A 21,405-nucleotide genomic window follows, 5' to 3' on the forward strand; every position below is an offset into this window, starting at 1 on the left:
CCAGGCGGGTCTCAAACCCGTGGGCTCAGGCAATCCACTCACCTCAGTCTCCCAAAGGCGCGGGATTACAGGCTGAGCCACCGAGCCCAGCCAATTATGAGATCTTTTTAAATGTAAGATCTATTTCCTTTATCATGTTTCTATTTGTGTGGGTTTCTCTTTGTCTTTTGAGGGGATGGTTAGGGGAAAGGGAAAGCATATTTTCCCATTTTTAAGAAAGGAAAACAAAAATAGAAGGAAAATCCATAATATGTATTATTTGTGGGTAATGTTAGGAATATCTTTATGTTTTATCTTTTAATATTGTGGGCCATATGTCTATCTTTTCCAGTGTCTCAGGGTTTGTGTTTGAAGCTCTTGGAACTTTTCTCCTTATGGTGATATAACTTGACTGAAATCATACTGCATTTAGTGTACAGGTGCATAGTTCATGTCTGAGAATTATTGGACTCCATCTTACTAGAGGATGGATTTGAGAGTTCTATTTATGAACATGCAACCTCTGAACAAGTTGGTCATCTCAAAACCTCAGATCCTGGCTCTACTTGAACAAAGTGATGTCCCGAGAGAAGATGTGTCTTGGAAGCAGGAAACCATCCCCATCATGAAGACATGTGACTGTGAGGCATCTCGTCAAAAGTTTAGACATTTCCAGTATTTGGAAATGTCTGGGCCCTGTGAAGCCTTGTGCCAACTCTGGGAGCTGTCTTCATGCAAAGAAGCAGATTCTATCATTTTTGGTGCTGGAACACTTTTTGACAATCCTCCCTGAAGAAGTCAGAATTTGGGTGAACTTACAATATCCAAGGAACAGTAAAGATGTGGCGTCCTTTATCGAAGATGTAATTAAAATGCTTAAAGACCCAGGTAAGAATATAGAATATTAGAAGTAGAATCCTTCCCATATGAAGAGAATTTATCTTTTTCTGAAGCTAGATGGTGTCAAAGGACAGATCATAAAGGATTGTATACTATTTTATTAGGAAACCTGGGCTTTGTTATATCAGTAATAGAAATGGAATTAGATCTCATATACTGGATAATGGAGTAACAAAGTTTGATTTGCCTTTTATAAATATTATGTTGGCATTCACGTAGAGCAGGTTTGGCAAAATATGACATATGAGCCAAATATTTTTTAAAATAAAGTGGGATTGGAACATAGCTACAGCTATTTGCATTTTGTTTGTGATTGTTTTCATGCTACAACCAGAGTTGAGTAATTGTAGGAGAGACTGTATTGCCCGCAAAGGCTAAAATATTTACTATCTGGCTCTTTACAGAAAAAGTTTATTGACTTCTCATGTAAAGTAGAGAAACATAAGGATTCCAAAAACAGAAAAGACAGATACATTTTAATGTAAATTCATATGTATTGACTTGTATGAATGGAATGTAAGTAGAAAATTTTGGAGGTATGGAGGTGAATATATTATTTATGTGGCATATTTAAGTTGAAGTCCCTATGGGGCTTCCACAATGAATAAACCTATATATAATAAACAATATGACTTTAGTGCTCAGAAAGAGATTTGGAAGCTTAAAGATATGATCAAAGAAGTAGGATAAATAGAGGTCTTTAGGTAGCAATGATATTTAAGAGCTGATCTAGATGTAACTACCAATTACAGGAAATATAGAGGATAGCAGAACATGTTAAACTACGCCACAATAATACCATTAGTAAAATCCAAACTGTGGGAAACTACAAGGCAGTCCAGTTTCTAATGGAGCAGGGAGGGGTATGGCAGAGAGATTTAGAAATATTTTTTTAAATGTAAAAGATATGTAACTAATTGTGTAAATGTGAATTTTATAACACATGAAGCCATTGACTGGTTATCTGACAAGGAATTATTGATCGGGGACAGTGATTATATTGGTATTATGGTTATATTTAGTCTTTATAAAAAATTTTAAATAAATCAAAGAACTGAACAAAAGAAGAGAGGCCAGGTAAGCAGGTTAGAAAGGGATAATCTAAGATGTTAAAGAAGCAGGAAGGATTGGTGTCTGGGATAAGAAAGAAGAAATCTTCAAGAAGACAATGTTCAACAATGGTGTAACAAAAAGGTCCTATTTAAGATGAGTATGGAAAGTAATTTATTACAATTATTGATTGAGAAGAAATTTTAAACTTTAGTTTGAGTAGTCACAGAGGATTTGATGAGGTACTTATTCGTAGCAAGTTATATTAGTTTTCTATTGCTACTATAATAAATTGCCACAAACGTGGTGACTTAAAACAACACAAATGTGTTATTTTACAAGACTGTAGGTCAGAGATCCAGTATGGGTCTCCCTTGGCTACAATCAAGGTAGAAGTATTAATGTGTTCCTTTCTTTTCCTTTATTTTTCCACTGTTCAAAACCATTTTTGAACGCGTCAATTTTGATGCCTTTTAGTGCTTCTGCTGTTTTTTGTTTTACCTCTCACACACTGGCAAAACATTTCCCTTTGAGGACTTGTTTTAATCTGGGGTAACAAAAAAAAAGATGCTGGAGTGAGATCTGGTGAATAGGGAGGGTGGGGCATGGAAGTTATGCTGTTTTTGGTGAAAAACTGCTGGACACTCAGTGAGGTATGGGCAGGTTGGTCATGTAAATCACCTGTCACGAAATGGGCAACATGTTGAAAGAATCTCCAAAAATAAATTCACTGAAACTGAAGACAGCCTCTCACAACAACACTAGCTGGTACACTGATGCCAGTGGGTTCCTAGAACATTACCTAGTGGGTGATGCCTGTACTACAAGGGGGCTGCCCTTCAAAACAATTCTGTTTTTTGTTGGTTTTTTTTATTTTTTTGGTTCCCTTCTCATATATGTTGAACAAAAAGAACAACCAATAGTTTGATATATTACAACATCCAGAATGAACAACCAATAGTTTAATATAGTACAACATCAAGAATAGTATAGTTAAATGACATAAACCTGTAAAACTTTGAGAGAAATTGTTATAACGAAGTAGAAATTGTGAGGAACAAGTGTATCTGAACAATTTCCAAGATCATAGTATTTGGAAGATGCAAAGATATGCTTTTGTTGTTGACCAAGGTCCATTTTAGATAAGAGGGGAGAAGGAAGATTCTATCAAGAACTTGAGAATGTATATAGAATTTTTTTAATGGAATGAGGGTTTCAGAGAATATGGTTGTAAAATATCAAGAAAGAAGTCAGCAGGGAAGAAGGGAAGGAAAGGATATTCAGACAGCAAAGCTAAGAAGAAAGCTAATTGAGCCGGACTCGGTGGCTCAGTCTGTAATCCCACGCTTTGGGAGGCTGAGGTGAGTGGATTGCTTGAGCCCGCGAGTTCGAGTCCTGCCTGGGCAACTTGGCAAGACCTCATCTCTACAATAAATAAAAAAATTAGCCAGGCATGTTAGTGTGCGCCTGTAGTTCCAGCTACTTGGAAGGCGGAGCCCAACAGGTCGAGGCTGCGGTGGCCAGGAGCGGCCACTGCACTCCAGTCTGGGCGACAGAGTGAGACTCAAACTCAAAAAAAAGAAGAAAGCTAATTGGAAATGTTTGCGCCTTTCCAAGATATCTCATATATTTCCAAGAATGTCAAAAATAAAGAACAATATTGTATTGACTGGCCTAAGGACTGTGAGAATTAGCAGACTGAGGTTCCACAAGGTGTTATAGGCCTGAATAAAGGTAACAGAACATAACCTTTGCAGTGTTCACATGATATGTTGCTGAGAACTTCAGATGTGTATTAAGAAGTCCCATGCAGTTTTAAAAATTGTCTTTGATTCCAATTACACACTTATAATGGAGGATTATTGCTTATTGTTATGTAACTGCATGGTTCTAAGATTCTGGGGTGTTTCAAAGGTTTAAAAAATGGGAATGTAAATAATGTGCGTTTGCCAACTTTCAATTTTTTTCAAATAAGAACATTTTTAAAATCAACAAGTGTTAAGTTACACAAAAGAAATGACATTTTAACATCAAAATAAAGTCCTTGACATTGAATAAATGCAGTGTTGTAGTAAAATTACTATATTGTTTTTATTTTTTTCTCATTTCACCCTAAATCAGTGAAAACTTTATCACAACCCAGTATTGGTCCATAGTTTGGCACATAAGTATCACTGGTATAACTCATGAATCTTGGAGAAACTTCTAAAATGACTCTTGGATAAACTTCTCACTAAAGGGCCGGAGAGCAGAATTAGTTGCCTTTCAGAATTTCTTGTCTTGAAAGAAACAGTAGTTCAAGGTGACCAGATTGCCTAAATTTTGTATATAATATGCACAGAGCAAGTTAGTGGAAAACAGTCCTTGAGTAGAATTCTCTCCAATGTGTTTGAGGAAGGGAGTAGTTGGATAAAATATTCTTAACTACAAGTAGAATTACAGTCTGATGGCTAATCCACAGTTAGACTTTAGTTATGATAGTAGTAAAGTTATTTTTTGAAATCTGTGATAAGCACAGATGAGATCTGAAAATATTATGTTGGCTCTCTTCTCTCTGATCCAATAGATCTCAATCCCTGGTGAAATATCAGAATCATTTTGGAGCTTTTTAAAAAATAAAAGATCTGGGCCCTATCCTTGGAAATTTTAATTGCTAGTAGGGCCTCATGGTATTTTCTCATAGTTCTACAGATAATTCCTATAATAGCATGTTTTTAAAAATTATAATCATTAAAAGTTGCTCCAGGGCAAAATATTTTCTCTCTAATATTTTCATTCATCTTCCTCAGATATACCCTATAAGGACTCTACCCCTAAGAAAAGGAGCATCAAGGAGAAAATGGAAATGAACTCACTAATAGACAAACTCCAGGTGAATTAGAACTCTACTCATTACTGGAAGTGTATTTTTTTTAGTGTCACCTGTCTTTACTTTTCTGACCTTTGAACTTTTGCCAAACATAGTTCAATACAAGGACATGAGACTTTTTTTCTTTCTCAGAATATTGGACCAATTTTAGTTGGTGGTACATTCTTTGGAGCAGATTTTGTCTTAGCCATATATACTCTATGTATATCTTTTCCCTGAAAAATATAGCTATAGTATATATATATATATATATATATATATATATATATGTAAAATATATATAGTATATATACATACATAGAATCTATATAGAGAATATACATACATAGAATCTATATATAGAATATATATACATAGAATATATATACATAGAATATATAGAGAAAGTATATATAGAATACATAGAGAGAATTTATATAGAACATATATAGAGAGAACACATATATAGAGAACATATAGATAGAGAACATATAGGTAGAGAATATCTGGATGTACAGAATATAGCTTCCATTTTGTCTACAGAAGCTATAGATGTACAGCCTACCCAGGAAAATATTTAAAGTTACGAGTGAAGGGGTCCCAAGGGTAGAATCCTGAACAGTGTCATTTACTAGACAGGAAAAGAAGAGACCTCAAAGGATACTGAAAAGAGAGGACAAAGGCTGTACAGGAAAGCCAGGAAAAATATGTTACTGAGGCCAAAGGATGATAATATTTATTTATTTATTTATTTTTAATTTTTTTTTTTTTTTTGAGTCGGAGCCTCACTCGGTCGCCCAGACTGGAGTGCAGTGGCCGCTCCCAGCCACCGCAGCCTCGACCTGCTGGGCTCCGGCGATCCTTCCGCCTCAGCCTTCCGAGTAACCGGAATTACAGGCATGTGCTATCACGCCCGGCTGATTTTTTAAATTTATTGTAGAGATGAGGTCTCGCTGCCCAGGCGGGTCTCGAACCCGCGGGCTCAGGCAATCCACTCACCTCAGCCTCCCAAAGGCGCGGGATTACAGGCTGAGCCACCGAGCCCAGCAGGATGATAATATTTAAAGGAGAAATGGTCTAATAGGTTAAAATAATACAGCTTAAGTAGTGCCTATTCATTTATCATAGAGATATTAATGTGCATGGAAATAGAAACCACATTGTGGTAAGTTGAGGAAAAAGCAGAAGGTGGGAAAGCAGACAAAACTGATGTAGACTTATTCGCAAGGACTGGTTGAAGGGAGCAAAAAGGAAAGATATTTGTATATTTCAGTGTGATTGAAGACGCCAATAAAGACAAGGTTAAAGATACTGGAAAGAGAAGTGGAATACTTGATGGTATGATAGTAGGGAATTTATTTATTAGCACATATTCATGCAGTACATAATATGCCATATACTTTTTGAAGGCTAAAAATATAATTGGTAAGCAAAACAAAATTTCTGCCTTGTGGAAATTACCATCTAGTAGAGGTATGCAGATAAATACAAGTAAATAAGATAATTGCAGATAGTAAAAATTATTTCAGAGAAAAGAAAGAAACTGCAGTAGTGACTGATAAGTCACTTTGAGTAGTTACTTTGGGTAGTCAGGCAATCTTGCCTGTCTGACAAGTGACATTAAACTGAGTCTGAAATGGTAAGAGTTATTAGCAGGATGCATTTCTCAAAGACAGTGCCCCACCTCTCCCAGCAGAGCCTATATTTTATTACAAATTTCACTCACATCTACCATAAACTCTTCCTGTTCTGAATCCATTTTATGTAAATTCTTTGTCCCCACAGTAATTTCTTGTTCCGCAATTATTTCAACTGTCTTTTTTTCTCCTCAACCAAAGTGTAAGCTAACTTAGAATAAAGACTGCACCTTGCTTTTCTCTGGCAGCCCTCACAGAGTGTATGTAGAGTACCAACTGATTTGACCCTTAAGGCAATTTGATTTTCATCATATAGAACCCCAAATATTGTCCTATCAATTTCTTCTATGTGTATTCTTGCTCCTATCCTATTCTTTTCACATCCATTTCTCCTCTGGTGATATTTTCCAGAGTGACATTTGATTTAAAAGGATTTAATGTCTTAGGAACCAGTGGCATTCAAAGATGTGGTTTTGGAATTCAGCAAGGAAGAGTTGGGGCAACTGGACCCTGCTGTAAAGAACGTGTACGGGGGATGTGATGCTGGAAAGCTTTCAGAACCTGAATTCACCGTGGAAAGGTGGTTTCTATGTGTTTACCAGATCTGTCCTTTAGCAGTCTCTTCTACTACTGCTAATAGCTGTAGAACCTCTGAAGCAGTTAAGTACATTTTGGGGTCCAGGTTTAGCTTTCCTAATAATCTTTTGTTTATTTATTGTGTATAGCAGATTTTCCAACTCTATCTGGTTCAAAGTTCTTTCTGAAGTTGAGCTAGAAATACACAAGTCCATGTATTCTTCTGGTCTTATCTTTCAGCAGTTTAGGCTACTGAGTTGAAACAGAATTCTCTTCTCTGTAAAAGTGTCTGACGTTTCATGTATATTTGTGGTTGTCATTGCTTTTATTTTTCTATGAACAGTACATCTACTTTCCAAACTGGTTGAGATCCCTTAGTGAGAGAGTAAGAAAAAAGATAGATAATGGAGGGAGACATTTCAAGGAGGACAATTTTTGTTAAGAACCAAGTAGAAATAAATCAGCTTCTAAGAAGCTTCTGTTGGTTAAATGCATAAACAATGTGCAACCCGATCTTTGAATTATTAGATGGGGAGGAGACAACGAAGCCTAAACTTTGAGGGGGAAGACATCATTGCCATTTGTTTATAGGTTCCTTCACTTATGTGGCAAAATAGCATAATTGTTTAGGACCACAGACCCCTAATTTAAAACTGGGTGACCTGGTGTGGCCTTTCTGCCCATTTCCTCATCTGTAACATAGACTTAGTAAGAGTGCCTACCTCCGGGTTCTATGAGGATTAGATGAGTTATGCCTGGCACATGATAAGTATAAAATTAGCAAACATTAGCTATCATATTATTCTTTGTTTAAAGAAAATAAGGAAATCTACTTTATACTATAGTGATTTCTAGTAATCTTTTTTATGTAAACTATCTTTTAGTTTTTTTATCAATTTTTTTTCTTTTTAGAGAGAGTGTTTCACTGTGTTGCTCAGATTGGCCTCACATTCCTGAGCTCATGTGATTCTCTTGCTTCAGCCTCCTCCTGTAGAGTTCTTAACTTATAACTTAATTCCTTCCCCCTCACCATTTTTTAATTCTTTATTCTTGTTAACACTATGTGAGAGAATATAAAATTATTGTGAGATTAATAAAAATTGTAATAAGTACAGGAAAATATGAAGAGGACTATACCTCACTCATTTATGCCACTACTCAGAGAGAGCTATACAGCATTAACATTTTTTAAGCCATTATCTTTGTTTGTGATGTTGCGTCTCTTTCGTTTCTGAAGATTTCCTTTTTTTCCAAGATTGTGAGATAATTTTCAGAGTTTTTCCAGAATTCACCAGGAATATATCATCTTTTTTTTTTTTTTTTTTGAGTTGGGGTCTCACTCTGTCACCAGACTGGAGTGCAGTGGCCACTCCTGGCCACCGCAGCCTCGACCAGCTGGGCTCCAGCGATCCTTCTGCCTCAGCCTTCCGAGTAGCCAGAATTACAGGCATGCGCTACCACACCTGGCTGATTTTTTGATTTATTGTAGAGATGAGGTCTTGCTGCCCAGGCGGGTCTCGAACCCGCGGGCTCAGGCAATCCACTCACCTCAGCCTCCCAAAGGCGCAGGATTACAGGCTGAGCCACCAAGCCCGGCGGAATATGTCATTTTACATCCTACTCTTTTAACCACAAGGTGTCATGAGCAATTTCTGTTTCACTAAATAGTCTGAAAATGTGGCACCTAATTCGTTATATAGCATTCTGTCATATACACATAATATATTTCTCCATTCTCTCCCCCACTGTTGGACATTTAGGTTATTGCCTAAATTTTTCGGGCTTGTCTGATTACTTCCATAAGATACATTATTAGAAGAGGAACTTCAATATCAAATTAACTATCTTGTTATATTGTGCTAAATTATCTATAGAAAGGTTATACTATTCCATACTCTCAATAATAATAGAGTATTATCTCTTCATTTATTATTATCATCTCCTAACCCTGAGGGATTTTATCTTAATTTTTTATTAATGTGATAGTCAAATTATTGTATTTCTTCCTTCCTAAGGTAAATTGCTCCTCCTCCATTGTCCTTTGGACCTCATTTCTCCCTACCTTTCCTCACTTATATTTTTACCATTTCTGTCTCAACCTTTGATCAGATTTTTAACATTTTCTGGTCATTACTGTTTTTTAAAATTTTTCTTTTAACTCTACATCCTCTTCTAGTTCTTATTCTATTTCTCATCTCTCATCATTGTAGACAAATGTGTAAAGTTACAGTGTACTTGCTTTTCTCATTTCTTCACCTCCTGTTCTTAATCCATTCCAGTTTATCTCTTACCCCAAACGTACATTGGAAACAGCTGTTGCTAAGGTCATTAATGACTTTATTTCTGTCCAGTAGACATTTTTTTCATTCCTTATTCTACTTGACATATCAACAACAAGTGACACTGTACCTCCTTCTCAAAACACTCTTAGGTTCTTGCAATATTTCTTTTCTTTTTTTTTTTTTGAGTTGGAATCTTACTCTGTCACCAAGGCTGGAGGGCAGTGGCATGCTGCCAGCCACCAAAGCCTTGACCTGCTTGTCTCAGGTGATCCTTCCACCTCAGCCTTCCAAGTAGCTGGAACTACAGGCATGCGCCAGCCACCATGCTCAGCTAATTTTTTTGTTTGTTGTAGAGATGAGGTCTCGCCAAGTTGTCCAGGCTAGTCTCGAACCCGCAGGCTCAGGCAATCCTCTCACCTCGGTCTCCAAGAGTGCTGGGATTATGGGTGTGAGCCTTCACACCCGGCCGGTTCTCTCAATATTTCTAATTTTTCTTTATTTTTACTATTCTTTTTCTTTCTTTTTTGGTTGCTATTCTAGCTCTATTGTAGACTTATCTTTCTCTATCTAGTAAATTTCAGAGTTTCTCAACATTTGATCTCATTTTGCATTTTCTTCTTACTCCATATTTTCTTTCCTAGTTTGTGGCATCTACAACAAAAACTTATACACACATACAGGTATATAAGTTTTATACACAGCTATATATATATATATATATATATATAATACAGAGTAAGAAGAAAATGCAAAATGAGATCAAATGTTGAGAAACTGAAGTTTACTAGCTAGTTAGAGAAAGATAAGTCTAAAATATATATATCTGTGTATATAAAAATGCACACACTATATATCTGTTTGTATAAAAATGCACACTCTATAATCTGTGTATATAAAAATGCACACATATATTATATACAATATTTTATACACACATATATGTATATATTATTTATTTATTTACAGATGTATATTCCCAGCTCAGACTTTGTCTCTAAAGGTTTATATACACCATGACATTTCTCTTGGATATCTTAATGATGCCTTAAATCCCATCAAACCAAAGAATTTTTTCTTTCCAGTCTTCTCCATCATTCCCTAAGGTGAATAACACTGCCACCTATCCAGTTACACAAGATACAAACTACCGCTCTTAGCACAATTTCTTCCCCTTCACCATTCTAATATTTGTTTTTATTGTGCTTTCCTAATTATCTCTTGAATGTCTCTACTTCTCTCCATTTGCAGTGCTGCTTCACTAGTCCATGTCCTACCATCTCTTACCTGAACTATCACTTTGGCATGCCTCTTAACTCTTTTTTTCCTCACTCCAATCTTTGACCCACATTACAACCCAAAAGATCAGATTTTGTAACCCATTTGCTTAAAACACTGTACTGACTCAGTTTTCCTTATTTTACAACATCTTAGTTCCTGCCTACTTCTCCAACCTCATCTCGTACCACATCCTCCCTCACTCTCTGCACTCAAGCCACACTGATCTACTTTCAGTAAGTCATCATCAAATCTATATTAAGCATCTATCTACTGTGTTCTAAGAACTGTGATATGTGTTAAGGTATAGCAAAGAGGCGACAGTGTTTAAAGGATATATCCCAGTTGTCCCTTGAGTATGGCTTTTTCTCTCCTGTCAAAAGACCCCTGTACGTGCTGTTTACGTAGAATGCTCTTTACCATATTCTTAACTATTGTTCTTCCTTCAGTTGCCAAATAAGTTCACATTTCCTCAGGGATGCCTCTCTTGATTCAGTTGTTTTTTTTTTCTTTTCTTTTCTGTTATATACTCCCATAGCACCATGTTCTCCTTTTAGCAATTATCACAATTACATTTTATATGTATCTTTGTCAATTTTTGTCTCCCACTAGGCTTGAAGTTACAGATATTGTATTTTTTAACCCTACCATAGTACCTCCAGCCCTTGGCACATATAGGAAACAAACAAACAAACAAAATAGATGGCTAAATACTGGTTACAAAAAGGATAAAACAGAGCCAGGCTCGATGGCTCAGCCTGTAATCCCGCGCCTTTGGGAGGCTGAGGTGAGTGGATTAGCCTGAGCCCGCGGGTTCGAGACCCGCCTGGGCAGCGAGACCTCATCTCTACAATAAATCAAAAAATCAGCTGGGCGTGGTAGCGCGCGCCTGTAATTCCGGCTACTCGGAAGGCTGAGGCGGAAGGATCGCTGGAGCCCAGCTGGTCGAGGCTGCGGTGGCCGGGAGCTCCAGTCTGGGCGACTGAGTGAGACTCCAACTCAAAAAAAAAAAAAAAAAAAATGGATAAAATTGTTTCATTTGTTTTGGTTGTGATTCAGTAAGTGGTTGTTTAAGTTCTTTATCAATTAAAACTTAGGAATTTTAAATTATTATATTAATATCTTATGTAAATTCTCCTATTGATCACAATTGTGTCAAATAAGATGTCCCTGAGGAGTTTTTTTTAATGTTATTAATGGGGTCTGTCATATATATTTTAAAAATGTGTCATCATATATCTCCCCCTATTTTTATGTATAATTTTATACATAAGAATTTGTAATCCTAAAATTAAGAAATGTATTCCCTGACTTTATTCTAATTTTATCTATCTATCACTTAAACATACTATATTAATTAGTCTGGAATTTACTTCAGTGAATGTTGAAACCTATGGATTTAATCCATAATCATAGAGAAGCCCCTGAAGTGATCTCAGGAGTTGTGGAAAACATTTGAATAATAAAAAGAAAGGCAGAGATTACTTGGTATGGGCTGGTGTCTAGGAAAGATATAGGAAGAAACTAAGGATTGGAGTTATAAGCTAAAGTTTAAAGTGTTCATTTTTGTTTTAGATTTTAGGCAGGAGCAAAGTCTTATAGATAAAGCACAGTTTGGGAATTTGGAGTTAGTAGTCAGGAATAAGTCAATGCCTTAAATCTAGTGAAAGTAAAAGGAAAACAAACCATGGGTTAATATCATGTGTAAAGCTAAAACTATAATATTACCACTAAAATCATGAGATAATTATGTCTGTGCCTTAATAATTTAATATTTACCTGAAAGACTTCATTAATGGAAGAAAAATAAATGAAACATAAATGAAAAACTTAATTATTAGAAAAGGGCAGAAAAAGTTATTATTCACAAATGATGTTTTTACTTATGAGGTGGTCAGATATGAACAAAGCTAGTAGCTTTCCTACATGTTTGAACTAACTGATTAAAAATAACAAAATACATAAAAGTAATTATACAATTATGTATGAGAAAGTTACATGAAAGTTACATGAAAAATGTACAAACATGAGAATAGCAAAAATTTATTTAGGGAAATACAGTGAGGATGCTATTAAGTGAATACTGCTGGAACAATTACTGTTTTGGTTATCTGTTGCTTCTGACAAATTACCCCAAAACATAGTTACTTAAAAGAGTAACCATTTTATTCTCAAATTTTGTGAGTTAAATGAGAAGTCCTTGTGCTCCATATGTTGTTGCCTGGGGATATACAATGGTCCAGGAACTCAAATGGGATAGAATGTTTAAGATAGCACATCATGTACTTAGGAGTTAGTGCAGGCTGTTCTTGGGAACTTAGTTGGCTCTGTGGATCAGAGAACCATAGGCTTGGGCTTCTTGTAGCATGGTGGTCAGGTTCTGAGAGAAAGCATCCTGAGAGGAGTTAGAAGCTGTCAATATCTTAAAGCGTAGGCCCTGAAGTGGCATAGTATCACTTCTACCACATTCTGTTGGCTAATTAGTCACAGGATCAGGGATGAAAAATAAACTCATACCTGCACACACATGTTTATTGCAGCATTATTCATAATAGCAAAAACATGGAACCAACTGTGCTGCCCATCAAAAGTGGACTGGATAAAGAAAATGTGGTACATATAGATGATAGAGTATAACACAGCCATTGAAAAAATTATGAGCTTTGCAGCAACTTAGATGAACTTAGAGTCTGTAATACTCAGTGATCTCTCATAGAAACAAAGATCTGAATACCACATGTACTCATAAGCAAACCCGGAACATTAATCATAGTACTATAAGAAAGGGATTGGCAGCAGTGGGACATTTTCAGGGGAGGGAGGGGGCACATAACATCAATACTGGTACTCAAACTTTACCTGTACGATGACCACTTATGTACCTAATCCTGAATTGTACCCCATATGTTTAAACTAATAATAATAATAAAGAAAAATGAACTCCACCTCTGTATGGGGATAGTGGCAAAAACTGTAAAGCCATTTTGATCTACCATAGTCTGTTTCTGGCCACAAATGATATGTTCTTCCACCTTGTTCTTTCTCCTGAGACTCTGAAAGTCTCATCCCATTATGGCATCAATCTTGAAGTCTAGAATCACATCATCTAAATTAGACCCCTGTCTGGAAGACCTATGAATTGAAGGAACAAGCTGTCTACCCCTACACACCCAATACATACTGGCAAGGTAGAGACAGGACATTTTATAAAATAAAATATAAATTAATAGTATCTAAGCACAGAAGAGAGATAAAAGTCAACGGTTATTCAAGATATCTTTATGAATCTGCTATAAATAATATATATGAATGCAAAGTTGAAGTTGTAATTTGGCTACCAATAAAGCTTGGAGGATAAAATCATTAGGCATACCTGAAGTTACATGGAAAAGGAAAAACGGAAGTCAGTAAAATTTAATTTTAAAAAAATGTGCTACAGTATACTGAGTATGTTTATACAGAGGCTAAGTGAGAAAGTAATTTGAGAAAGAAAGTGGAGAATTATTAAATGAAACAGAAACTGAAGGCAGGTGAGAGGAAGAGAACCTAATCTTAATCAGAACAGATAAAGTTTTGAAGTTCTAGGAAGTACAGTAGAAAAGTACAGAAGCATCAATGTTAGAATCCAGAGTTATTGTGAGCCTAGAAAAAGGATGATTATTCCTCTACCTTATATCACAGTTCTTTCTGCCTTTGTTACATATAGGGAGTAATTGCAGGTATATGGAAAAGAGGAGTACTATGATTGCAAGTTTGCTCTTAGCTGGTTAAGGTACGATGCTTGGGAATGTAGACATGTTCTTAAAGTTATGATTAAACTGGTATTTTGTAGAAAGGCTTATTTATTGTTAATGAATAGCCTGGGATAAAAGAAACAAGATGCTAGAGAAAGGGATATTAGTCAGAACTTTCACAGACTAGTTATGAGCCAGTGATAACTTGATTTACAATGTCATTCCATCCCAGCTCATATACAGATATTTTACCTGTCTCCTTAATATTTGTGAATTGCTCTTCTCATATTTTATTATTTACTAATCTTTTAAAATATTGTATACTATTATACTATTGTATAAAAAGTTCTAAGCCTTTTTTTCTAACCTTGCCTCGCATTTCCATGGGTCTCTAAGAACCATAATATATAAATATACTTTTATATGGATTAACCTCCCTTTCCTAATAACACAGATTTACTTATAGTTAGTGGCATTTTAAAATTGCTTTTTAGGCATGAAGACTCGTTCAGAATACCAAGATTCAGTTTCAAAGCAGAGAGTTTCTGGAGAAGCATCATCCCATGGAGTGATAATGACAAGGCTTACCAGAAGTGAATATCCTGTTTTAGATGTCTGGAAAGATGAGGGTTGATTGTATAGGAACCAGAAAAACTGGGGCATAAGTTTGCCACAAGAAACTTCCACTTATAAAGCAATCTACACTGAGGAGGGAAATTTCAAATGTACTGAAAATAAGAAAAGCTTTGATGTTAAGTCAATTAACTTGTGTTACACAACAGGGAATTTTTATAAGAAAGGGGTCCTCGAAGTGTGAGAAGTATAAAGATAACTTCAAATTTAATTTAGATTCAGTAGGTAAGCAACATTTATAATATAATGAATGTGGAAATGCTTTGACCTTGAGCACAGATATTACTCAATACCAAGAAAGTCATACTACAATGAATTCCTATCAGTATTACCAATGTGGGATAGCCTTCAGCCAGAGTTCAACCCTTGTTCCACATCAGATCATTCACACAGGAGAGAAGCCCTATAAATGCAGTGAATGTGGGAGATTCTTCAAGCAACGTACCAACCTTGCTAAGCATAAAAAACTTCATACTGCAGCAAAAGCCTTCAGTAAGATAATGACAGTAAAAATCAAGTACTCCCCTCTGGAGATAAATCTTATGAATGTGTTGAGTGTTGAAGATCCTTCAACCAGAGCTCATCCCTTATTCAACATCAAATTATTCACACAGGAGAGAAACCATTCAAGTGTCAGGAATGTAATAAAACTTTCAACAGGAGCTCAAACCTTATTAAACATCAAAAACTTCACATTTGAGATAAGTCCTAAAAAAGGAAAAACCACAGGATTACCTTCAGTCAAAATGCAGAATTCCTTCAGTAACATCCATGAATTTATGCTGGATGGAATCTCATGAATATAATAAGTGTAAGAAAACATTTGTCAAAAATAATTCTTTAAATGTTGGGAAAGAATTAATATTGGATATAAATCTGTTATTGGACAAATATCTGTTTGAAGGAGATTTTCTTGCTTCCAAATGAAGCCACAAGGGTTTGGAGTTAAGCATAGTATGACCATACAAGTCTTTATCTATCATTACTATTAGTATTTTTGAGTCAAGAATCTTGTATGGTCACCCAGGCTAGAGTGCAGTGGTACAGTCACAACTTACCACTGCTTCAAACTCCCAGACTCAAGCAATTCTCCCACCTCGGCCTCCCAAGTAGCTGGGAGTACAAGCACATGCCATGATGCCTAATTTTATTTTATTATTTGCTTATTTATTTATTTATTTATTTAATTTTATTTGTAGAGATGAGGTCTTGCTGTATTGCCTAGACTTTTCTCAAACTCCTGGGCTCAAGCAATCCTCCTGCCTTACCTCTGAAAGTGCTGGAATTATAGGTGTGAGCCATTGTGCCTGGCCTCTGTTGTTATTTTGATATTCATTACCCTCACCTTTCCCTAGTTCATGAATAGGATTTATAGCATAATTATATTCACCTGATTTATTGACAAAGTAGATATTAGGGAAAGCAAACCAATGCCCTTGGAGTTGATAGTCAATAAAACTCAAACTGTCGGTCTTTATAAAGCGGTCAGAAGAAAGCAGGAGCTCGTGAGAATAGAGGAGAACACTTCAAAGGACAGAAATATCTGAATGGCAAAGACCACAGTAGCAGCAATTTATTCCACCCCGACAATAACCTTGGCTGCCCTAGTACTGAATGGAGACTACAATTGGGAGGGTTATCAATTGCAATGAAGGAAGAATGTGGTGTTGTTAATCGATGTGTATTCTTAAAATCTGCATTTTTAAAAAGTACAGCAGGTCCTTGAATAAAGTTGTTTTGTTCAGCATCATTTTGTTATAATGTTGATGAGAAAAAAAAGTTGATTCCTGCCTGTGACTACTGTCTATGTGGAGTTTGCACACTTCCTATGTCTGGGTGGGCTTTCTCTAGGTATGCCTGTTTCCTCCCAAAGCCCAAAGATGTACATGTTAGGTTAATTGACATGTTTAACTTGTCTCAGTCTGAGTGCATATGAGTGTGCCCTGTGATATAATACTATTCTATCCAGAGTTGGTTCGCACCTTGAGCCTTGGGCTGCCACGACAGTCTCCAGCCTCCCATGACTCTGAACTGGAATAATTGGGTAAATTACTATTTTACTTTTTAAAATTAACCTTTCTTAAATATACATATAGCTCATATATATTTCAATGTCTAATATTAGAAATATTTGAGGTCTTTATTGAGAAATTTGGTGATGCTTTTGTCACCTGAAATATGCCATAGGAGCTTTACTATTGTTTATATCAATTAGCCTATGGTAACATTTTGTTATACATCATTTCATTTAAAGTCACAGTTTCCAAGACCCTATTGACAATATTATGTGAACACTTAACAGTACTCTTTAGAATCTAGGCTGAAGAGACATTGATAGCCTTAGGTCTGTCATTTACCCCAGACATTATAAAGTCAATAAAGTATACTAATGCTTTGTGTACCAAATCTGTGTCTTCTGTAAGCTACTTCAGGATCCCAAGTGGTTCACTGAGCAAAGAGGCATGACTTAATCTGCCCATAAATATTCATACAGGGGACATTCCCAATGAGTGATGATGATGGGTTTTGTTAGAGTTTATACCTTATTTAAAAGCAGAGAAGATACACTGGAGTGAACTCTTATGACTAGTTAATAAATATGGAAAATTTTTTATGTGTATTAATCTTTTATATTGCAACACACATTAAGACAAAATTCTGCATAAATAATTAATAGATAGGGCAATTCATACAAATATAACAAGGCAACTTTTAGAGGATTCTAACAAGAAAAAGACGCTTAAGTGTAAAAAATTATTGAGGTATAGTTCATTCATTAAAGTGCTTCTCACATGTTAATGTAATGTACTCTGGCATTTTTAAAATTTAGAATACTCCAAGTCTAATATTTCACTTTTTAAAAATAAGTTGTGATTTTCCTCTGGGTGATGGAAGATAAAAGTTATATTTTCATTTTTTATCTTTTCCCTGAACAGCTAGCAGTTTGAGTCTAAGTGAAATACTTCTCTTTTCTCCTAAATCTCTAAGCCTTCTGGAATAAAAGTGTTATGTTCACTAAGCTAAACAATATAGCTCTAAAAGGAGAGTAATAGTAGGCACATCACTAGTAATACTGTGATATTAGGCTAGCAAGTGACATCTGTGAGAGAGAATTCTTATAAACCCAGGCACTTATAAGAATTTAGCATATCATAAATTGCCACTTTAAATCAGTGGAAGAAAGAATAGTTAACTCAATATTTGCATCTATATCATACAGATGTGTTAAATATATGAATGTAATATGTTGACATTAATATTTTTTGAAAAGTTGAACATACTGTGGGAAATTGTTGGGAAAAATTAACTGCCAATTTTCAAAAAAAGAAATATAACCAATAACATGGAGGAAAAAGCTTTATTTTCACCAATAATAAAAACATAAGTTAAATCAAAATGTGCATATGTGTGACTGACAGACAACATATAAAAGGAAAAATAACACTCAATTTTAGTGAAACTGTCAAGAAATGAACTCATATGTCCCTAGTGGGAAGTAAATAACATAATGGTATATATTTAACATATATATTGAGAGCCTTAAAAAAGTCAAAGCATGGGAGAGAACAGAGCAGGAGTTAAGGATTCAAAACTACAAGAATTCAGTCACTTCTCCAAAGGGTGGCACGGAATGCGTAGGGAAGAGCAAGAAGAGTTGAGCACAGGACCAGGAATCCAGTTTACAATGAAAATGAGGAAATTGCCGCAGAACTCAAGCAAAAAAGAGCCACCACACTCACTCAGCAGCATCAACAATCACCAAGAGAAGAGACCAGAGAAGAGGAGATAGGAGAAAAGCAAGCACTTCACCCAGGCTGTCTTCCTTTTACTTGAATATATCATTAAGCGCCTTAACAGACTGTTCATCTATTTCATTTTTAGGAAGCGGTAATCCAGTTGTCATTGCTATAGATTCCTTTGGATCAATACACTCTGATTACATCTCTAGTCCTGTAACATATTGTGCGTAATTACAAATCTTTGTCACAGACATTGGAATTATAGAATTCCCATTAAGGTCAGGAAACTCATTTTTATTGCAGCATCTTTCATCAGTCTACAGAAAATGGACACCACAGAGCTCTGATTCAGGGATGCCTTTACCTCTCTTTCAAAATATCTCTTTGGTGAAAAAAGTAATAATAAATCCATTCCAATATTCCATTGCCCCGGACCTTTGGATACCCTTCTCTGTGGTATGCTAGAGAAGTTATGTTATTAGCAGTAGGCCAGGTATGACTCTAGGCTTTAATTGGCCGGCTTAAAATAGGTTACTCTTTCTGGTGTTCAAGGCAACACATTAAATCCCAGGTCCCAGATGTTTGCATCCACGGCAAAAATTCAACCCAAACCTAACTTATATTTGGTTCATCTTAGTGTCTACTCCCATATTTGTTCTCCAGGCTCTTGCTAATACAATTACTGAGGTCCTGTAACTCTTATAGTAATAAGTATCTTCTGTAGGAGCAAGGTTAGGTTGTGATCTTCAGTGAGACTACTTAAGGTCTCATTATGGTTGTAGAGCCAGTGATAGTTGGTAGGGGTGGGTACTAAAGAGAAATGGTATCAGCTTGTGAGGCAAATGCCCCATGTATACTCAAGAATATGCTTTAATGGAGGGGAGATCTAACACTCAAACAAGTGGATAAGGGATACTGCTTTTAATGGCAAGAGAGGTTCAGAGGAATGGGGTAGTCAAGTTCTCATCATTGTCTGCCCAAATGCCTTATCCAATGTTCCTTACCAGTTCTCTCACCTTAGCTGTCACCAGGGTTCTGCAGCCCTGTCAGAGTGGGGTTTGGTCCTCATTATAACTACCCTACAGTTGTTGGATTTAATGGTACTATAAAGAACTTCTAGCTATCTAATCATGTTCTTAATTGTATAGTCACAGCTTTTGGTTGCTCTTGTTCCCTGTGTTCATTCCATAGGGTGATAGGAGAATCCAGATGACTCCAAGTATTTAAAATATCATTTTCACCATAACAACTGGTGCTACAAGCACTTGATCTCTCAAAACCTTGCCCTCTACCTGTACTTTTATTGCATTCTACCACCAGTGATAATTTGGGAAATCTTGATGCCCTCAAATGCCAGTTTCCTCCCAAGAAGAAAGTTATCCCTGTTCTTTTCCCTGTTATTTAATCCTGAATTCTATTTCTTAGAGGGTCTATTTTGTAGGACCACTTTGGTTTCAGTCATTATTTCAAGTCTGGGCCCCAACAGGAAACAGATGTTGTACTTAATTTTAGAATAACTTAAGAACAGTTTAATATCATGGGACTGTTTTTAAAATTGTGGGCAAAATTTAGGAAAACCACAAGAAATAGGGATACACCCCAGAGCTAGAGATTTTTATCTCTAGGCCTGAAGAGGTAACAGGAAGGAGTCATAAAAAGAAGGACAGCTGTGACCTTGGGTCTAGGAAAGCAGCCCATCAAAACCAATCCTCCAGTATCCTGTCAGGCATTTTCATTGGCCAAACCCAGTCAAAACCAGGAGGGTAAAGGGCCCATTGATGTCCATTCAGGTCAGCATCCTAGAGTGGAAAAAAGTTGGGAGTGGATCTAGAAAGGAAGAAGATATCTGGTAAAGGATCCAAAATGATCTGATAAGGGACTTTTTGTGAACGTCGGCCCTTTTGGATATAGTATGATTCACATCCTTGGAAGTCTAACTCTCCTTGGTCAGGTTTGTGTGCCCTACTAAGTTGTCTACAGCATAAGTGGGAATGTTTGTTAAAGTCTGAGTGCTTATCCCACTTAATAATACTTGGTGTCTTTACATGTGGGGTAGAGTAAGTTGTTCTTACAGTATGGTCCCCAGGCTGGGAGCATCAACATCTCTTGGCTTATTAGAAATACCAATACTTTGACCCCACCCTAGACTAATCAAACAAATTCTGTAGGATGGACAGTAATTTGTGTTTAAACATCCCTATAAGTAATTCCAGTGCATGTTTGTGAATATCTCGTCTAAGTTAACATCTGGACCTAAACTTACCAGTGATTTTGATTATAGGTTTCAGAAGCATCTTTAAACTTGGTTATCAATTGTCAGCTATATTTTTTTCTGCTTCATATTGTGTGTCTTGTTAATTGTTTCTGAGAGACCCTTGTAATTTTAAATTTGTCTTTAGAGATAAATAATACATTCAGAATCTTTTGACTGATAATACCCTTCTCAAATTAATAGCTCTACCCATTTTCTTAGTTCGCTTTATTTCTAGTCTACTCATCCACCTTTCCTGGGCATGGTCTAATTTAAAGAGTTTTAAGCATGCATTTAATTAATGAACTCAATTAAAGAGACAATCCTGTTCTATAAAGTCAGTCTGAAAAGTTTTAAACACAAAGATGCATATTGAATCAATTTTTAGTTTTTTCTAAATTAGGAGATAAGCCTTTTAAAAGCTGTATGTATATGTTATGTGTGGATTTTTTTTCCCTTCAGAATTAAGGCAGCTATTTTTCTTGTATGAACAGAGTCCA

The 21,405-nt window shown here is 36.0% G+C and overlaps 1 protein-coding gene across 1 annotated transcript; it reads left to right on the top strand.

The window, feature by feature from the left end:
• The first annotated feature begins 493 nt into the window (after window positions 1-493).
• Window positions 494-15,614, top strand: ZNF215 (zinc finger protein 215). Its single transcript, XM_021710393.1, is given in 10 exon segments — window positions 494-705; window positions 707-867; window positions 4,719-4,801; window positions 6,861-6,944; window positions 6,946-6,994; window positions 7,334-7,387; window positions 7,390-7,470; window positions 14,776-15,046; window positions 15,048-15,409; window positions 15,412-15,614. Coding segments are annotated over 10 exon segments (1,560 nt in total).
• The last annotated feature ends 5,791 nt before the right edge of the window (window positions 15,615-21,405 follow it).

This window comes from Carlito syrichta, unplaced genomic scaffold (genome assembly GCF_000164805.1).
Source record: "Carlito syrichta isolate Samal-C Ts95f unplaced genomic scaffold, Tarsius_syrichta-2.0.1 Scaffold288845, whole genome shotgun sequence".
NCBI lineage: Eukaryota > Metazoa > Chordata > Mammalia > Primates > Tarsiidae > Carlito > Carlito syrichta.